The following is a 21,986-nucleotide window of genomic DNA, read 5'->3' on the forward strand; positions in this document are numbered from 1 at the left end:
GAAGCCTGTTGCAGAGCATACACATGACCAGGAGTCAGGAGCATCAACATCACTCCCTGGAAGTTTTTAGGCCAACAGGGAAAGGTTTGAAAAATTTTCAAATAGTTATAACCTAAAGAGTGTGAGATTGTATGGAGAGGTTGAATCTGCTGACGTACAAGTCACAGAGAGGTATCTGGGGAATTTCAAACAAATCATCCAGGAGTAAGAATACAGACCTGAACAGGTCTTCAACATGGTTGAACCTGGATTATTCTGAAAGATATTGCTATCAAGAACATACCTGATTAATGAAGAGGCCAAAACTTCTGGATTTAAGGCACAAAAGTACAGAGTCATGCTCATTATGCACTATGTGTAAGAATGCTGCTGGCCACTTGATAAACCAGGCCTGATTTATAAATCTGCAAACTCCAGGGCTCTCAAGACCAAGAATAAAAATGCCTGGATGCATAATTCCAAGGCTTGGATAACCAAAGGTATAGTGATGATAATGTGTGACAACTGTAAAGCGCTGCAGAATATGTTAATGCTATATAAAAACAAAGATTTGTATTATTATTATTATTATTATTATTATTATTACAGCATCCAGCTGGTTCCACTGGTGTTTCTTCCCTGGAGGGGAGAATTACCTTCTCAACCTAGGCTTTAAATTTAAGGTGTTGCTGCTCATGGACAATGCCAGGAGGCACCCCCTAGATCTGTCATACGATGGTGTGCAGATCAAATTCCTCACTGCCAACACCATCTCCCTCAAACAAACTATGAACCAAGGTGTGAACCGTGCATCTAAGGCCCCCTACACACTAAATGCTCTGCAACATTTGGTCAAGGTAATGGATATGATGGAAGAATTCACCTTAAAAGAATACCGGAAGAAATTTTCCTTAGCATTGTGCCTTAGAATAATTCAGTTTGCCCTCAAAAAAATGAAAAATGAAACTCTCACTACATGCTGGAAAAAACTGTGGCTAGATACAGCCACAGCTCCAAGTGCATGTTGCTGGATGAGATTTGCAATGAGACTCTCAACAAAGCTGTGAGGTTGGTAAAATTGCTTGGGTGAAGGATTTGACGGTTGCACTGTAGAAAAAGTCAACACACTTATCGATGCCCCCTCTGACCCCCTGACTGATGATGACTTGCTTGAGCTGACAAAGTCACCAAGTGAAGAGGAAGAGGAATTAGCTCAAGAACAGCAAGAGGAGGATGAGGGTCTTTCAGTTGAACATCTTGGAATAATCTTGAAGGATCAACAGCAGTTGCAATCCTACATAAACGTTAGGGAGTGAAGATTTGAAAAAATATATATATACGGTATATGTAAAATTTTATAAAAAAGGTTAAGTTTTTGCATACCTATTTTAATAGAACAATTTAATAAGCGTGCGCTTCACAATAAAATTGTTGGTTGGCTGCTGCTGCAAGTTCCTTTCCATGCATGTACCTATCAATCAACGTAGCATTCTGGGTTACATTTTCTTTTGTCATTGGGTTAATATGTTTTTTTTTTAGATATTTAAAACATTATACACACATTAAAATTTTTGTCTACCAATTTTAATATTCCAATTTGTTATTGGTACATCCCACAGCTATACTGTGGTCTTTGTCAGCATTTCATGATGACATCCTGTCATTTGTTGTTATGTCTTTGTTTTTGAACAGTGTGAATTAATCTGCTTAAACATAAATCTGAAAATAAATTAATACACTAAATTGAGATTTAACTGTGCAGGCCTGTTCAAATTGTGAAATTGAAGACACATATGTGGACACTGAAATTAAAGGCAGGCTACTGTTGCATTATCCCTTTTTGGCCATCATGTGTATTCTAGCTAGTATTTTTCTTTGATTCCACATTTTTGCAGGGTTGGATTAGTGTGGTTAAATATTTTGTAAATCACGTAAATGTTATTCTTATGTCCAAATATATATCACAAGAAAAAGTGGAACTGGCCATCAATGTAGTTGCATGAGAAAAAAAATATAACAGCAAAAAATGTAGGAGCTACAGTACCACCTGCACTGCTGGTAGCAACTGTCCAAGCACTTCATTCTGTCACAGCAGGATGAAGTAGCCTCTGACAGCAACACCATCAGCATTGGTTAAATCCAGCCGCTGCCAAAGCAGTTAAAATTCGACTGTAGCGATACTGTTTCTCAGATCCTCATATATATTGATGACCACTACTAAGGATGTTAGTCCTGGATAATCTCTTTAAAACTTGACCAGCTCCAGATCCATTGGTGATCAGATCTAGTCTATCAGAGATATGAACTGGGATTGTGTTGAACTGTCTCAAGAAGTATAGTTCCTGCTTCTTGAGGAAGAAGGAAAAGTTGCACAATGATGCTAGATATAATGTTAGGAGTCGAGTTTCCTCTGCTGCACAGGGGGAATCTCGATCCGTGTCTGCTGCGGTCTCCCATTCTGCTTCGGCCACAGTGGGCTCTGCTCAGCGGAGGCGTCGCTCCCAGCGTCTTGCTGGGACTGATTCTGTGCAGGAGGTTACTGCTGCCTTTTCTGGCTCTCCTGTTGTACCCTGCACTGATCTGCGGCGAGCGGGCTTCTCTGGGACTAAGTCCTTATTTGCACACACTGAGCATGCCCGGGGCAAGGTCTCCCGTTGGAGATCGAGGGTCACATGCTCAGGCACTGCAGCACATCCCATCGGTCCCATTGGCAAAACTTCTGTAGCTGCTTCCTGTGCTGCAACTATATAAACTGCGCATGACCGCACGGCCATGCGCTAGTATTGTCTTGATATTATGTGTGTGTGTAGATGGATGTATGTCGATGGATGAAAGCTCCTAAGTATCCCTCACTAGAGTTGTTAACTGTTCGCGGATGATGGTAGCTATCTAGCGCCCGACTAGCCATCTGCACGTAACACACATCACAGCGTCCTGTTGCTGTGTCCGCCAGTACGGCGCCGTGCGCTTCCTCTGCGCTTTCCTTACCCAAACCTGGGTGGTTAGTGGCGTCCGTCAGTGCGGCACCGCATGCACTCTCGTGCCTCTATATACTATTTTATAGTTTCCTTACACACCCAGTTGCGGTGTTGTGCCAGCAAGTTGTCTAATCGGACTTCAATCCTGAGTTGGGGTTGTGTTCGCTGACTTCTTGTTCGCGCTCTAGGTGCGGTACCGCGGTCCTGTGACGCAACAGGATCGCTTCCTTCACGCAGGGTGAAGTTAACCCGTGCGTGTATACTTATAGTACCGCCATATAGTCTGTCTTACTAGCAGCAGGGTTTATACCTGCACGGTGGACCTCGGACTGCGAACGCACCTAGTTTCATATCATCTATACTTGGTGCGTTCCGCCAGTCCATAACATATAATTGCTTTGATTTCATCGCTATCAAGGCAGCAAATATACAGGACAAAACTCTAGCTAGTCTGTCAAATTTAATAAAGATTAATTCTTGTAAGTATATCACACTAAATAATGAATCAGTTTAAACATTTGCTAATTCTGTTAACATTTTGTGTGTCTGTTTACAAAGATATTATGTTGATAACTTCCTTAATATGTTGTATGGAGCTTTTTGAGGTGGTGTTCATTTGTGACACCTCACCAACTGCGATTTAGAGTCGCCAGCTGTTATCTAAAAGCTTGGATGGACCCAGCTAGTCCATATAAAACATAGATGGCCATTCATTTTTTTCATTGGAAGTGAAACATATAGCAGTGAAAATCAAGCTGAAGATTGCATGAAGTAGACCCCTAGAAATTAGCTGATCATTGTAGCAATTGTGATTAGACCAAGGATTGTCTTTAAACTAAAACACTTGGCTAGGTATGTTTACGTAAAAAACCAACATACAAATAGCTAAGGTCTAGTATATTCACAGAGAAAACCAAAATTAAACTAACAGAGACCTAAAAAATATGCTTTAATATAAATGATTAAAACAAAAAGACCATAAATGTAAAAAACCAATAGTAGAAAACCTGCAGGATCTATGGTCTCCGATGTGTGATACCGGCAAAAATAAGGAAAGAACAATTATTAGGTTCTGTAGAAGGACGTAGATCTGGGTATTTATTATGATGGAATATAGGCTGAACTGGATGGACAAATGTCTTTTTTCGGCCTTACTAACTATGTTACTATGTTACTATGACTAGGGAGGATAGATGTGCCTTTCCCTAAACAATTCCCTTCCTGACAGCGGAGGTTGGCACCCTGGGATACGATATGGCGCCCCCGCTCAACGTAGACTGACCCTTAAGGTATCCCTACCAACAGCCACCACCAAAAAACACCACAAAAGAAAAAGAAAAAAAAAAGTGTGATAATATACACTAAAAGTGCTGCTAATGCGGGCTATTAGTGCAAAGATAGCACTAGAGAGCTTGTAGTCAATTAGCTCTGGCATATAGTGTAGGGTGGAGATGATGATAGTGCTTAGAGAAACTGATTGATAAAGATAGTGTGTTCAGATGTCAAACACTACTCGCCTCCTCATATATTTTGTACAGACAGTGCAGAGGAGAGAGATGCATATCAGTTACATAGTATCCAAGGTACATACGTTTTGGTAGTAAGGATATTAATAAAAGCCACAAATCCCTCTGTATAGTATTTAACTAAGCACTGTTGTAATACCCTATTGGAGCAATAAATATTGTACAGGTGACAGAGATGAAAAAATGTTTAAAAAATGTAGTCAGACTCGGAGTATTAGCATCACCGTTAGAGTAGCAAAGGCATCATCGCCAGAAAAAAGCTCATTTAGACGCAAATCACATATAAATAACTAATGTGTGGGCCATATTTACCACACTTGAAATTTGAATGGATGCAAGAATGAGAAAATTGGTCACTCAGTCTTAATACCTAATGGCATCACCGCCAGATAAAAAATGATAGATTCATTCAAATGCATCAAATGTATCATACATCGGAGACCATAGATCCTGCAGGTTCTCTACTATTGGTTTTTTACATTTATGGTCTTTTTGTTTTAATCATTTATATTAAAGCATTTTTTTTTATGTAACCACCGATTGACCAAACCGCTGCACGGCCAGCTCTACCCTCACCTACTGTATCCTCACCCATCCCTTGTAGATTGTGAGCCTTCGCGGGCAGGGTCCTCTCTCCTCCTGTACCAGTTGTGACTTGTATGGTTCAAGATTATTGTACTTGTTTTTATTATGTATACCCCTCCTTACCTGTAAAGCGCCATGGAATAAATGGCGCTATAATAATAAATAATAATAATAATAAAAATGCATATAAGGGCATCCTCGCCAGAGATAAAGTAATTTGTAAATACAAAACACTTGATGGCAGCAACGCCAGAGAAAAAATGGCCGAGGAGTAACAGTCACCTGATAAAAAAGGCTGATAGGTTCACATATAAGGGCATCCTCACCAGAGATAAAGTAATCTGCAGATGAACAATTGATGGCATCAACGCCAGAAAAAGAAATGCCCAAGGAGTAACAGTCATCTGATCAAAAAACTGATGGCATCATCGCCAGACAAAATAATATTTCTAGCATATAGAGGCATCATCGCCAGAGATATGGTTCATCAGTGCAAATAGCATCTCTGCCGATACAGGCATGTTCTCCACACAGTGATATGCGCATAATCAGAGAGTGATAAGGTTATGCTTGATAGCCAACATTGTGTACAAATGGCGTAATGACAGACCGCCAGCACAGCAGCACGTGTGTATGGTTGCAGTACACTTATCTTAAGGAGACGAATGTCTCATCCCGACGCGTTTCGCCCCATAAGGCGATCCAGAGGGGCTCATCAGGGGAGTGCCAGTCATAGGCACAGGCAGCGGACGATGCGGGTGCTGCACGCGGTCCAAAAGTAGTCATCATCTCCAGCCTACACTATATGCCAGAGCTAATTGACTACAAGCTCTCTAGTGCTATCTTTGCACTAATAGCCAGCATTAGCAGCACTTTTAGTGTATATTATCACACTTTTTTTCTTTTGTGGTGTTTTTTGGTGGTGGCTGTTGGTAGGGATAGCTGCTAGGGTCTTAAGGGTAAGTCTACGTTGAGCGGGGGCGCCATATCGTATCCCAGGGTGCCAACCTCCGCTGTCAGGAAGGGAATTGTTTAAGGAAAGGCACATCTATCCTCCCTAGTCCTTTCCTTATTTTTGCAGGTATCATACATCGGAGACCATAGATCCTGCAGGTTCTCTACTATTGGTTTTTTACATTTATGGTCTTTTTGTTTTAATCATTTATATTAAAGCATTTTTTTTTATGTAACCACCGATTGACCAAACCGCTGCACGGCCAGCTCTACCCTCACCTACTGTATCCTCACTCATCCCTTGTAGATTGTGAGCCTTCGCGGGCAGGGTCCTCTCTCCTCCTGTACCAGTTGTGACTTGTATGGTTCAAGATTATTGTACTTGTTTTTATTATGTATACCCCTCCTTACCTGTAAAGCGCCATGGAATAAATGGCGCTATAATAATAAATAATAATAATAATAAAAATGCATATAAGGGCATCCTCGCCAGAGATAAAGTAATTTGTAAATACAAAACACTTGATGGCAGCAACGCCAGAGAAAAAATGGCCGAGGAGTAACAGTCACCTGATAAAAAAGGCTGATAGGTTCACATATAAGGGCATCCTCACCAGAGATAAAGTAATCTGCAGATGAACAATTGATGGCATCAACGCCAGAAAAAGAAATGCCCAAGGAGTAACAGTCATCTGATCAAAAAACTGATGGCATCATCGCCAGACAAAATAATATTTCTAGCATATAGAGGCATCATCGCCAGAGATATGGTTCATCAGTGCAAATAGCATCTCTGCCGATACAGGCATGTTCTCCACACAGTGATATGCGCATAATCAGAGAGTGATAAGGTTATGCTTGATAGCCAACATTGTGTACAAATGGCGTAATGACAGACCGCCAGCACAGCAGCACGTGTGTATGGTTGCAGTACACTTATCTTAAGGAGACAAATGTCTCATCCCGACGCGTTTCGCCCCATAAGGCGATCCAGAGGGGCTCATCAGGGGAGTGCCAGTCATAGGCACAGGCAGCGGACGATGCGGGTGCTGCACGCGGTCCAAAAGTAGTCATCATCTCCAGCCTACACTATATGCCAGAGCTAATTGACTACAAGCTCTCTAGTGCTATCTTTGCACTAATAGCCAGCATTAGCAGCACTTTTAGTGTATATTATCACACTTTTTTTCTTTTGTGGTGTTTTTTGGTGGTGGCTGTTGGTAGGGATAGCTGCTAGGGTCTTAAGGGTAAGTCTACGTTGAGCGGGGGCGCCATATCGTATCCCATGGTGCCAACCTCCGCTGTCAGGAAGGGAATTGTTTAAGGAAAGGCACATCTATCCTCCCTAGTCCTTTCCTTATTTTTGCAGGTATCATACATCGGAGACCATAGATCCTGCAGGTTCTCTACTATTGGTTTTTTACATTTATGGTCTTTTTGTTTTAATCATTTATATTAAAGCATATTTTTTAGGTCTCTGTTAGTTTAATTTTGGTTTTCTCTAGGTATGTTTACGTCCAAACTTACTGCCATTTATACATGTGAATACAGTGGAAAGGTACTGACTGACCAACTGTATTAAAGTGTATTAACTGTCTAAGAATGCAACTACTTTAGTACACAGACCACATTAAGTTCCACTCCTATTTTAGGGCAGCAAGTGTTAAAAATAGTGTTTGCTTTAGCGCATAACCACATCAAGTGTTCTCTTCGGCCACTTTAAATGCTGGGATGTGTGACATTTGTTGGCTAAGTAAAACATGTCAACCGGTCAGAATTTTCCTTTTAAGAATCAAATCGCTTTATAATTCTAACTCTTAAACTCTATATGAAAAATGAAAGTTGAGACGAGAAGGTTCCTGTTTTAAATGCATGTATCTTCAATGTGGCCAAGATACAGGATACACATGAAATATATAATTAGGTTACTAGTTCAGTACACTGTCTGCATTTGTTTTTAATATTATACTTTTATTATATTATTTACATTACTTTACTGTAATGTAAAATAGCAAGTGAATTTGGAACAATATTGGCAAGTTTTCTGCAAGTTGCCTAATATATGGAACTGTTCTTTCAATGCTTGTTCTGTTTATTAAGTCACATTATGCATTTTGGCAACTTGTTCCTTCCATGTGTATTAAAAGTAAGAACATGCAGCTGGATGGGATATGGGACTGAGTTTCTGTTCGCCATTCGGCTACCTCTTTGTTTACTTTGTGCACAGCTACACTTGGGAAGACATTTCAATTACTAAATGGTCCTTTCAAGGTCACAACGTAAGTTTTGACGATGTCCTGGTAATATGGGGTGATTCTGTGGCAAAATTTACATCATTTGTGGATACCCTTAATCAGAATGATTTAGGTCTTTTTTTTACATCTGTGATGGACTCGTCGGCACTACCATTCCTAGACATTTTGATCAAGAAGGGGGAAGAGGGCACATTGACTACATGCACATATAGAAAACCTACCGCAACAAATGCATTACTTAAATGGGAGAGTAGTCATCCAACACATTTGAAAAGAGGGATACCCAAGAGTCAGTATCTCAGGATCTGCAGAAATTGCTCCACAGAGGAAGATTTTGAAGTACAGGCTAAGGAACTTCGTAATAAGTTCCTGGAAAGGGGGTATCCTCCTGACATTCTGAAGCGGGCATATAAGGAGGTTAAACACAAAAATAGGTCTGAATTGTTGAGGCCAGCTCGGAGAAGGGATAATGGAGGACAGATGAGACTTATTACCACGTTTGACAATGGCGCACAGGAGGTACGGAAAGTCTTAAGCAAACACTGGTACATCTTGCTCATGGATCCAGATATTGGAAAAGAACTGATGGAGCGACCATTAATCACCTATAGAAGAGGTCGCTCATTGAAGGACAGGCTTGTAAAGAGTCACTTTAAAAGCCCTATTGCTAAAACATGGCTAACAAGTGATACAAAGGGCTGTTTTAGATGCGGACACTGTGTCGCCTGCTCCCACATTACCACAGGTGATAGGTTTACCAGTAACTTGACTGGGAAACAGTACATGATCAAGGAATTTATCAACTGTAGTACTAAGGGTATAATTTATAGAGCTACCTGCATGTGTGGGAAGGAGTATGTGGAAAAAACCATCAGAGAGTTCAAACGTAGGATAGGGGAGCATATTGGGGATGTTGTGCATAAGAGCGAAACCCCGGTTTCACGACATATCAATAGCTGTCAAGGAGGTAACATGGATTCCATCAAATTCATGGGTATTGAAAAAGTGGCCAAACCCTTAAGAGGAGGCAATTGGGATAAAATCATACTGCAAAAAGAAACAAGATGGATATTCCACTTAAATACGGTGGCTCCATGAGGGCTTAATGAGCAACTAAATTATAGCTGTTTTATTTAAGATACTGGAAGTGAGAGCTAAGCTGTAAGCTCTTAATTAGCTAATGAACTGTCAATACTGTATTTGGAGTAGTTATACTACCTGACAATGCCATTTCTGAGGGTATTACCCATTATTTTGGGGTTAATGTTACCGGTGCTGACACCATTTATTCATTGTCTTAGTTATAAATATGTCGGAAATATGTTTGCGGAATTGGAGAGTTATCATATATATATGAAGGCATTTTAATATGGATAGAGACCACCGCATATACAGGTCCTTCTCAAAAAATTAGCATATAGTGTTAAATTTCATTATTTACCATAATGTAATGATTACAATTAAACTTTCATATATTATAGATTCATTATCCACCAACTGAAATTTGTCAGGTCTTTTATTGTTTTAATACTGATGATTTTGGCATACAACTCCTGATAACCCAAAAAACCTGTCTCAATAAATTAGCATATTTCACCCATCCAATCAAATAAAAGTGTTTTTTAATAACAAACAAAAAAACCATCAAATAATAATGTTCAGTTATGCACTCAATACTTGGTCGGGAATCCTTTTGCAGAAATGACTGCTTCAATGCGGCGTGGCATGGAGGCAATCAGCCTGTGACACTGCTGAGATGTTATGGAGGCCCAGGATGCTTCAATAGCGGCCTTAAGCTCATCCAGAGTGTTGGGTCTTGCGTCTCTCAACTTTCTCTTCACAATATCCCACAGATTCTCTATGGGGTTCAGGTCAGGAGAGTTGGCAGGCCAATTGAGCACAGTAATACCATGGTCAGTAAACCATTTACCAGTGGTTTTGGCACTGTGAGCAGGTGCCAGGTCGTGCTGAAAAATGAAATCTTCATCTCCATAAAGCATTTCAGCCGATGGAAGCATGAAGTGCTCCAAAATCTCCTGATAGCTAGCTGCATTGACCCTGCCCTTGATGAAACACAGTGGACCAACACCAGCAGCTGACATGGCACCCCACACCATCACTGACTGTGGGTACTTGACACTGGACTTCAGGCATTTTGGCATTTCCTTCTCCCCAGTCTTCCTCCAGACTCTGGCACCTTGATTTCCGAATGACATGCAAAATTTGCTTTCATCAGAAAAAAGTACTTGGGACCACTTAGCAACAGTCCAGTGCTGCTTCTCTGTAGCTCAAAAGTGGCTTTACCTGGGGAATGCGGCACCTGTAGCCCATTTCCTGCACACGCCTGTGCACGGTGGCTCTGGATGTTTCCACACCAGACTCAGTCCACTGCTTCCTCAGGTTCCCCAAGGTCTGGAATCGGTCCTTCTCCACAATCTTCCTCAGGGTCCGGTCTCCTCTTCTCGTTGTACAGCGTTTTCTGCCACATTGTTTCCTTCCAACAGACTTACCATTGAGGTGCCTTGATACAGCACTCTGGGAACAGCCTATTTGTTGAGAAATTTCTTTCTGGGTCTTACCCTCTTGCTTGAGGGTGTCAATGATGGCCTTCTTGACATCTGTCAGGTCGCTAGTCTTACCCATGATGGGGGTTTTGAGTAATGAACCAGGCAGGGAGTTTATAAAAGCCTCAGGTATCTTTTGCATGTGTTTAGAGTTAATTAGTTGATTCAGAAGATTAGGGTAATAGGTCGTTTAGAGAACCTTTTCTTGATATGCTAATTTATTGAGACAGGTTTTTTGGGTTATCAGGAGTTGTATGCCAAAATCATCAGTATTAAAACAATAAAAGACCTGACAAATTTCAGTTGGTGGATAATGAATCTATAATATATGAAAGTTTAATTGTAATCATTACATTATGGTAAATAATGAAATTTAACACTATATGCTAATTTTTTGAGAAGGACCTGTATTCCTGGTCTGGAGATTTTTGCTATAGGGGATAATGGTGCAGAACACGGTTAATAAATACATTTCCTATGTGAATGAACAGAATAATTCCCCCGCTTTTTGGTATTTCTCGTATGAAAAATGAAGTAATATGACGTGGCCGTATTGAAAGGTCCTTATGGAGTGCAGGATGCGTTTCAGAGGGGACTTCCGGGTCGCGAACCGGATGTGTTGTGGCCATCTTTGGTATACACGCTGTAATGATATGAGCAGTTACCATGGTGAGGGTGACACGCTGTGAACTCCGGGAAGTGAACCGGAAGCTCAGTCGCCATCTTGAGAGACAAGTGCAGTGGGATACAAGGTGTTACCTCGGCTTCTGCTCCTGGCGCTCCTCCTGCTGCCGCCGAGTCCAGGTCAGCGGATGTCCTTGCTGCGTCCTCCTCACTCCGGGGCTCGGTGCTTGCATCCCGGCGCGCGTCCTCCCTGCACTCAGCTGCGCGCTCCTGTGGGTTGCGCAGGCGCAGTAGGCTCTGACCGCGCGCGCTCCCTCTGCTCTTCTATCCCTCCATGACCTGACCCGGAAGTACTTCCTGCCAATCAAAGTCTGGCCTCAGGTATTTCTGGCCCTCCTCCCTTTGTGGAGGCGCCTGATTATTGTGTTTTCCTGCTTTAGTTAGGCCGCATAGTTTTCTGTGCTTTACCAGTCCTGTGCATTCCCAGTCTTGTGCCTTTCCAGCCCTGTGTTGTTTAACCTCTTGTTCTCCTGTTTTCTCTTTCAGTTCCTGCTCCTGTGCTCCGCAGTTCCTGTGTTTTCCCTTTCCTCAGTCCGATCCTCAGCTCCTTTACTTCTCACCCAGGTTTTCCTCTGTCACCTTCTTCCCTTTCTGTTTTTCCCGTGTTTCTCCCTGTTTCCTTTTCCTGGAGCCGATCCCTGGTCCTGGCCTCCGTGGTACTAGTTTTCCCTGTGCTTGCCTTCTAACAGTCCCTGTATAGGGGTTGGTTTCACTCTGGAGTGCTCGCTCAGGGGAGGTTTGGTGCCACAGTCCAGTGGGTCCACTCTTTGTTCCCATCACCTTCGGCGTAACAGACTGCACTCGGACGACATCTAAGTGCAGCCTGATTCTAACAGTCCACTCTTTGTTCCCATCGCCTTCGGCGTTACAGACTGCACTTGGACGACATCTGAGTGCAGCCTGATTCTAACAGTATAATTAGGCCATGGACCCCGCTGGGGCCTCTGCCCAGAAGGAGTTGGTTTTCTTGCGTGAAAACCAGACTCGCATCATGTCTTTTATGAAGACAATAGATTCCCGCTTGTCTGCTTTACAAGCCGCGGATCCTGGGAATGCTACTCAGTTGGCCAGCCTCCAGCAAGAGCTGGTACAGCAGCGTGATACCCAGGCGCACATCCTGTCTTATATGGCGTCCGTGGATGATCGCTTACATTCCTTGCAATCGGCTTCTTCGAAAAGTTCTTCCCGACCTCCTGATACTGCCACAGCGCCTACTCCTCGTTTGGGTAAACCACCTCGCTACAGCGGCGATCCCAAACTGTGTCGGGGTTTCCTCAACCAGTGTCGTTTACACTTCGAGTTGTTGCCCCAACAGTACCCTACCGACCGGGCTAAGGTTTCCTTTATCGTGTCTCATTTGGAGGGTGAGGCCCTTTCCTGGGTGAATCCCCTCTGGGAACGAGACGACCCTATTGTGACCAGTATAGTCACCTTTTTGGACACTTTCAGAAGGGTTTTTGATGAGCCCGAAAGGCTCGCTTCCACGACTGAGGCTCTTTTTAATCTTCATCAGGGTACCCTCTCTGTGGGGCAGTATGCCATACGCTTTCGTACTCTATCTTCTGAACTAGGCTGGAACAACGAGGCATTGGTAGGTACCTTTTGGCGTGGTTTGTCGGGAAAGATTAAAGATGAGCTCGCAGGACGGGATACCCCTACTTCCTTGGAGGAGCTCATTTCACTTGCTACACGCATTGATTTGCGCTTCCAAGAGCGCTCTAGAGAGGCTGCTAGGGAGAGGAGGCCTATGTGCCCTTCCTCTTTATCTGTTCAGTGTCCTCTCACTCTTCGGCCTTCGGTTTCTCCTGAACCCATGCAGGTTGATCGGGTCAAGATGGCGGACCAACGCAGAAGAGAGAGGCTGGCACAAGGTCTCTGCTTGTACTGTGGTGGAGCATCTCATTTCCTGCGTTCATGTCCTGAGAGGCCGGGAAACGCCTCCACTTAGGACAGGTAAGAGAGGCCTCCCTAAGTGTGTTTGAACCCTCTCCACCTCTTACTCTTTCTGTTCTTATAATTCAGGGTCAGAGACGTGGCTCGGAACTAGCATATTTGGATTCGGGTGCGGCAGGTAACTTTATCTGGCTTAAGGAGGTGAAGAAATACCAGATTCCGGTGGTCGCCCTGAGATGTCCACGAATGATTGCTTCCGTTGATGGCAAGCCTCTGCAGGAGACCGTCTCTATGGTTACCGAGGAGGTAACTCTGCAAGTGGGAGCTCTGCACCAAGAGAAGATTGCTCTCTACGTTTTGCCCAATTTGTCTCATCCCCTTTTGCTCGGTCTTCCTTGGCTTCGGACTCACGAACCCGTCCTGGATTGGCGTTCTGGAGAAATTCTTCGGTGGGGACATCCGTGTCAAGAGAGGTGCATGGCTTCTGTCCGACCAGCTACGGTCTCTCAATCCTCGTCTGGCCCCATGGGCTTGCCTCCTGCCTATTGGTCCTTTTCTGACATTTTCGACAAGAAAGAAGCCGAGACTCTTCCGCCTAATCGGCCCTATGATTGTCCTGTCGAGTTACGTCCCGGAACCACACCGCCCAGAGGTCGGATCTATCCTTTATCCCCTGCTGAGACGTCTGCCATGTCTGAGTACATCCAAGAAAATCTCGCTAAGGGTTTTATAAGGAAATCCTCCTCGCCTGCTGGTGCCGGCTTTTTCTTTGTGAAAAAGAAGGACGGCTCTTTACGTCCCTGCATTGACTATCGAGGTTTGAATGACATCACGGTAAAAAATAAATACCCTTTGCCGTTAATTCCAGAGCTCTTTGATCGCTTGAGAGGGGCACGGATCTTCTCGAAGTTGGACCTACGTGGAGCCTACAATCTCGTTCGTATTCACCCAGGGGATGAGTGGAAGACTGCCTTCAACACCCGGGATGGACATTACGAGTATCTTGTCATGCCCTTTGGTTTGTGTAACGCTCCCGCAGTCTTTCAAGAATTTGTAAACGACATCTTTTGGGATCTGCTTTACTCCTGCGTTGTGGTCTACCTTGATGATATCCTCATCTTCTCACCGGATCTGTCTTCCCACAGAAGAAGCGTTCGTCTGGTCCTGCAGCGCCTCCGGGAGAATCGCCTTTATGCTAAGATGGAAAAGTGTCTCTTCGAACGATCTTCTTTGCCCTTTTTGGGGTATATTGTTTCTGAGAATGGATTGGAGATGGATCCAGAGAAGTTGTCCGCTATCCTACAGTGGCCTCGTCCGGTTGGGGTGAAAGCTATCCAACGCTTCCTCGGTTTTGCTAACTACTACCGACAATTTATTCCGCATTTCTCGTCCATCATCAAGCCTATCTCCAACCTCACTCGGAAGGGATCCAGTTCTATTGTTTGGTCTCCAGAGGCCGAAGAGGCTTTCTCTAGTCTTAAACAGGCTTTCTCTACCGCACCAGTATTGCATCGGCCTGAGGCTAATAAGCCATTCATCCTGGAAGTGGACGCCTCTTCCACTGGAGCTGGCGCAGTGTTATCCCAAAAGTCTTCTTCAGGTCAATTGGTTTCCTGCGGATTCTTTTCTAAAGCCTTCTCTCCTGCGGAGTGCAACTATTCTATTGGGGATAGAGAGTTGCTAGCCATCAAGATGGCCCTTGAGGAGTGGCGCCATTTGCTGGAGGGAGCTGTTCATCCGTTTATCATCTTCACTGACCACAAGAATCTGGCCTACATCCAGTCTGCCCGGAGGCTCAATCCCCGACAGGCCAGGTGGTCCTTATTCTTCACTCGCTTTGATTTCGAATTGCATTTTCGTCCTGGTCTGAAGAATGTCAAAGCAGATGCCTTATCCCGGTCTTTTCAACCTCAAGATGTGGAGGAGGATCTCTCTCACATCATTGATCCTCTCAAGGTCATCTCTGTGGCTCCCGTGAGGTTGATTACTCCACCGCCTGGCAAGACCTTTGTTCCTGAGACCAAGAGAACTCAAGTGTTGCGATGGGGCCACTCCTCCAAAATCTCTGGTCATGTCGGGGTTAAAAAGACTTTGGAGCTCATCTCTCGGTTTTACTGGTGGCCCTCTCTCCGCCAAGATGTGATTGACTTCTCTGCTTCTTGCTCCTCTTGCGCCAAGGTTAAAGTTCCCAGAAGATTACCTTCTGGATTTTTGCTTCCGTTACCTGTTCCTTCTACTCCTTGGCAACACATTGCCTTGGATTTCATCACGGATCTACCCTGCTCTTCCGGTTTCACTACCATCCTGGTAGTAGTAGACCGCTTCTCCAAGATGGCACACTTTGTTCCGTTACAGCAACTACCTTCAGCTCATGAACTGGCAAAAGTTTTTGTCCAGCATGTTTTCCGACTTCATGGTTTCCCGTCACACATGGTGTCAGATCGAGGTGTGCAGTTTACTTCTCGATTTTGGAGGGCTCTCTGCGGTCTCCTGGAGGTCAAATTGGATTTCTCTTCCGCGTATCACCCTCAAACCAACGGGCAAGTGGAACGTGTCAATCAGGTGTTGGCGACCTATCTTCGCCATTTCTCTAATGCACATCACGATAATTGGTCAAGTCTTCTTCCATGGGCTGAGTTTGCCTACAATAACCACCCTGGCGAGTCTTCAGGCAAGTCTCCTTTCTTCGTGGTCTATGGCATGCATCCCAGGGTTCCATTGCCCATCTCTGCCTCCGCCGGGGTTCCAGCAGCTGACTCCGTGACTGTGGATTTCTCTAAGATCTGGCTGGAGGCTAAGGAAGCCCTGAAGAGGTCAGGTGAACGCATGAAGAGACATGCTGACAAGAGGCGTCTGGAGGCTCCATCTTTTCTTCCTGGAGAAAAGGTTTGGCTGTCTTCAAAATATATTAGATTGAAGATTCCTTCTTACAAGCTTGGACCTCGTTTTATCGGTCCTTTTGAAGTCCTCCGGCGCATTAACAATGTTGCTTACAAGCTCAGGTTACCTGTCTCACTCCGTATTCCTAATGTCTTCCACGTCTCTCTCCTAAAACCGGTCATTCTTAATCGTTTTCATTCCGTTCCTAGTCCTTCTCCTCCTCCAATCTCTGCAGATAACGTTTTTGAGGTGGAGGATATCTTAGCATCCAAAAGAGTCAGGGGCAAGACATTCTTTTTGGTTGATTGGAAGGGTTTTGGTTCTGAGGAGAGGTCTTGGGAACCTAGGGAGAACATTAATGCTCCTCGCATTCTTAAGAAGTTTTTGTCAAAGAGTAGTAGGAGGGGGTGTAAGAGAGGGGGTACTGTTACCTCGGCTCCTGTTCCTGGCGCTCCTCCTGCTACCGCCGAATCCAGGTCAGCTGATGTCCTTGCTGCGTCCTCCTCACTCCGGGGCTCGGTGCTTGCATCCCGGCGCGCGTCCTCCCTGCACTCAGCTGCGCGCTCCTGTGGGTTGCGCAGGCGCAGTAGGCTCTGACCGCGCGCGCTCCCTCTGCTCTTCTATCCCTCCATGACCTGACCCGGAAGTACTTCCTGCCAATCAAAGTCTGGCCTCAGGTATTTCTGGCCCTCCTCCCTTTGTGGAGGCGCCTGATTATTGTGTTTTCCTGCTTTAGTTAGGCCGCATAGTTTTCTGTGCTTTACCAGTCCTGTGCATTCCCAGTCTTGTGCCTTTCCAGCCCTGTGTTGTTTAACCTCTTGTTCTCCTGTTTTCTCTTTCAGTTCCTGCTCCTGTGCTCAGCAGTTCCTGTGTTTTCCCTTTCCTCAGTCCGATCCTCAGCTCCTTTACTTCACACCCAGGTTTTCCTCCCTCACCTTCTTCCCTTACTGTTTTTCACTGTGTTTCTCCCTGTTTCCTTTTCCTGGAGCCGATCCCTGGTCCTGGCCTCCGTGGTACTAGTTTTCCCTGTGCTTGCCTTCTAACAGTCCCTGTATAGGGGTTGGTTCCACTCTGGAGTGCTCGCTCAGGGGAGGTTCGGTGCCACGGTCCAGTGGGTCCACTCTTTGTTCCCGTCACCTTCGGCGTAACAGACTGCACTTGGACGACATCTGAGTGCAGCCTGATTCTAACAGTCCACTCTTTGTTCCCGTCGCCTTCGGCGTTACAGACTGCACTCGGACGACATCTGAGTGCAGCCTGATTCTAACACAAGGCTTGTGAATGCGGCGGAATATGAATGGGTGAGTCATCATGATTAGACACCTTTGTCATAACGCTGAGCAAGCTTTTAAAGGTAATCAAGGGGGGTGGTGGCGATATGACCATTGAAAGCTCGAGTATTACCAGGACAGAACCCTAGTCCTCTATGAATGAGCTATGTACCCTATTGAAGTGTAGAGGTCCCCTGAAGAGTCGCAGTAAAGACGAAATGCGTCGGGATGCACAGGGACAAATAGGGCTATTGTATATAAGGGTCAGATGTGGACTGCCCTTGTAAGGGCAGGAGTTTGTGGGATTAAGGCCATACTAGCCTCTACAGGGCTTAATAGGTCAAGAGTTGATCCACTCCCTTTATGGAGCCTGGCTGCCTGGAAACAGAGAGCTGACGATCGGTGCCTGTATTGCTGATGGGTGAGATCTCTCCAATTTTTTTTTTCAATTTTTTTTCTGTTATTTGTGTAGTGTACAACAGATGCAGCCAAGCTAATGAGTCCACATATAGACTGTGTTTAAGTCCTGTGAATTAAGTACATCGTGTATGATGACAGGACTATTGTGAAAAATTCATGGTCTATAAATTTATGATTGGGCATCTAATCAAATCAGAACTGGAATTGGTTATAACAAGTAATAACTTGTAGGGACTCTTCTGTTGAAAGATAATACTATCCCTATGGTATGTTTGTCCAGGTGGACATTATAGTTGATAAGTGGGATTTTAATATGCACTTGGTCACTCTTTTTCTTTAGGTAGCATTTTAAAAAATATATAATTAAAAGTTATATTTTATTTGTTTTCTCTTGGCTGGATTGTGCACAATGTAAGTTTTGTAAAAATTGAGTAGAATGTCTATTTAATTTACAGCAAATAGTAAACAGTGTTTGTTGCACAGCATTTACAATGAGGCAGTTGTATTATATACCACTTGGTGCTGTTGAAAAAGTAACTAATATTTCATTTTTTAAAATGCTTATGTTCTGCATGGAACGTTATGTTTCCCCAGTCTATTTGCCTATATCCAGCTGCATTGATATCAAAACATTCTGATTTGGAGAACAGATTATGGCAGTGAAAGATTCAGCATCTGACTTCTCCACTCTATGAGTGCTGTGCTTTTCAGAACCATCTTGTCCAAGGGTGTCACGTCCCACTGGAAGACCTGGAGTTAGACGGTCACGTCTGGTAATGAATCACAGGTCTTCCTTAGAGATGGTGTGATTCCTGTCCATATTTTAAATGGATTTGGTTTCCTTTTGTACTGGAAGGGTTAAGGAATCTTTCCATGCTGGCTGAGACCATACAGCCTGACTGTTCTCAGCTGCAATTGCTTATCATTTATTCCCTCTAGATATACTGGCTCTGGGTGGTTAGTCCATGCTGGTAAAAAATTAATTTTCCTGTGCTGAGTGCTAAAGCTAAGTGGTTGGAGTAGAGTTGTTGTAGTAGATTTCTGTGGTCTGCTGTAGTACGTATGTATTTATCTCCTGGTCGCTATTCCCATTTAGCTTATCCCTCCCAGTCCCTATTCTCCTCTCTCTTGTTGGTTAGCACTTTTGTATGAAAGAGGTTTTCTGCTATCCCTGTTTTGTCTTTGTGTCTTGTTTACCTCACTTTTCTGTTCCATGCCTCTTGGGGCAGGGACAGGATATATTAGGGTAGCATAGCCAGGTTGGAGACCCAGGCCTCTCTACATTCAAGAGTACCCTGGGACAGGAATAGTTAGGGTCGCAGTTCCAGGGACAGCTTAAGGCCCCTCTCTATTACCAAAGACCGTCACGGCGTGACACATCTCCAGCAGCTTAAACCCAGAGTCCTGACTCTTTCACTGACATCTTCCATACTCCAAATGAGTACAGCCAAAGGCAGTCAACTAGACTGCAAAGGCAAGGGTGCAGAAGCCATTTACTAACATTTTTTTTTTACAGGAATCAAGACCAATCCAATAAAATAATTTGCAAAAGTTTTATAACTTTCCATTCTGGTCAAAATGATAAAAAACAAAGTTTATTACTTTTCGTATGAGTGGAGGCTGAGAGTTCTCAGTGCTCTAATACAATATACATGACCTACTTGAGGACTGGATTTTAGTTACAGTGTTCTATACCATATCATTCAATCAGTGGATATTATAATTTACCATGGTTAATAAAATATGTAGGAGAACTAACATAAATATTGGATTTGCAAACAGATATAGCTAATGTCTTGTTAATGAGGTACTCTGAAAATAAATTGTGCTGCAGCAAGCATCTAAGCTATTTGTGTAATGCAGATCCTCATCATACAAAGATACATCAGTTAGTGCTACATTGCTACATAAATATAATGTAACACAAGGTTAAAAATATCAATTTATTGACGCAGGATCAGTTAAACTTGCTGTTTTATTAGTGTATCTCCAGTATTTATAAGCTACCTGAAGAAGCCATGAACTGCAAGGCTATGTGCACACGTTATGTATTTGGTGGAATAATTTCTGCATCTCTGGGCAGAAAAAATGCATCTTGTCGTGTTTTTGACGCTTTTTTTTTTTTACATGTGCTTTTGTTGCAGATTTTTTTTCCACTAACTATTATAGGGGAAATCTGCAAAAAAAAAAAATGCTGGAAGAATGGATATGCTGCAGACTTAAATCTGTTCCAAATGTACAAGTCACAAATAAGCAACATGTGCATGAGACTTCTAGAGTCTGTTTTGTGACAAATCTGCACTGAAAAAAACAAGACAAAAACACAACAGAAAAGCAACGTGGGCACACAGTCTAAAAGTTCAATTTAGAAGGAAAGTGCAGGAAGAACAATATTAACCAATAAGATGAACAAAACATATAAATAAAAAGTGGAGATAAGAAAAAGTTCCATTCTAAGTTTTGGGTATAAAGGATCGGGGATGAAAAGGTTTCAGAAAATGTTATCTTAAATATTTGTAAGGAGGCTCACAAGTTTTTGATTTATCAAAAATTAATCTTACCTTCCTGAAGAGGGATTCTCCAGGCACTTGGCAGCACAAAATGTAAATGATAAAATTCTAAACTAGAGAGGTCTAAGTTGGTTGGCTTTCAAATGGAATAGGATGTCACTTTAAAAAAAAATGAAAAATGAAAGCCTCTAGAATAGAATCAGACTAATTTTGGGTAGGGGTTGAATAGCATGTTGACTACAGCTTGAGAGCATAGAGGTAAATACCCAGAGAGTTTTAGTTTGGGTTCCATATTCCAGAATATCACCCCTTTATTCTATCCTTTGATATTGTACGGTAAGGGTGAGTAATTGCAAGAAATATACCTACTGGTGCGCTCAATGTGATGTGAGATGACTAACTAGAAAGGGTACTTTATTTGAAGAATTTTTTTTTATAAGAAGCACGGCACACTTCCACATCTACTAAATCAGTAACTCCCTTTTAAATGAACTCCTACATTCAATGAAACACAGGACAGTTATTTTGGCTCAAAACCTCTAATACCAAACAACTCAAATGCACGTGTAAATCCATATTCAATAGTATCTGGGACAGTAGCCAGTACAGAATCTTCATAGCTGAAAGTAAACTTGGAATTTTCTAAATGTTGGCAACAACGGTCTATAAAAATAAATATGTACAACTAAAAAATAACCTATTCCTTATTCTTGAGCCAGACAGCAAATACCCTGACTACAGACTTAAAGACCTGACCAGGGATAGTTGTTTGACAGCCATGCTCATACACCTCAGTTAAAACAGAAACTTCATAAGCAATAGAAATTTCAGTGTATTCATAAATATTTTCTTACTTCCAAATCGCTGTCAGGTGGAGGTGACGGATTATTTTTTCTTCCTCTTCCCCGAGACTTTGACCCAGCACTTCTACACGTCCTGTCATCAAGATCTTTGATAGGCGTTGAGGGACTCTGTACTGTGTCAAAATCCCCTAGAAAGAAAAGGGAAACACATTTTAGATAAAACAAACAGTACTATAGTTCCCCCCTTCTTGTGATACGCCAACTAATAAACAGTACATGATAAACTAATATGATTTTATTTAAGGATTTTCATATTGATTACCTAACCTAAGGATAGTCAATAATATCTGATCAGTAAGGGAACGGCCTTGAAACCCCCACCCAATCATCTGAGAACAGGGGTTTCAGCACAAAGGAACCAGAATAGCTTCACACATTATGTTGTGACCTTTAATGCTATTGCAGCTCACTTTCATTTTGTATACTATCTGATTTTACCATTGCACCGATGATATTTTACCTAAATGTTGATTCCTTGAACAATGTATTCATAAATATAGAAATGTGCTATATTAAGGAGTAGAAAATGAATCCAAGTCAGGAGAGATAACCTAACAGCAGCACTAAAGACATTCTCAAGATTATAGTGAACAATGGAGAAGATATAAAAAAAAAGAAGTTTAT

At 43.1% G+C, this 21,986-nt stretch overlaps 1 protein-coding gene across 4 annotated transcripts in view; it reads right to left on the reverse strand.

Moving 5' to 3' along the window:
* The window catches only part of EYA4 (EYA transcriptional coactivator and phosphatase 4), a 588,086-nt gene that overhangs the window by 97,756 nt on the left and 468,344 nt on the right, over positions 1–21,986 (reverse strand). For all 4 annotated transcript variants that reach the window (XM_069726001.1, XM_069726000.1, XM_069725999.1 and 1 more), the window contains one exon: positions 21,354–21,490. In XM_069726001.1, the coding sequence (XP_069582102.1) occupies positions 21,354–21,490 (137 nt within the window). The remainder of the gene's footprint in view (positions 1–21,353; positions 21,491–21,986) is intronic.

This window comes from Ranitomeya imitator, chromosome 5, assembly GCF_032444005.1.
Source record: "Ranitomeya imitator isolate aRanImi1 chromosome 5, aRanImi1.pri, whole genome shotgun sequence".
Lineage (NCBI taxonomy): Eukaryota > Metazoa > Chordata > Amphibia > Anura > Dendrobatidae > Ranitomeya > Ranitomeya imitator.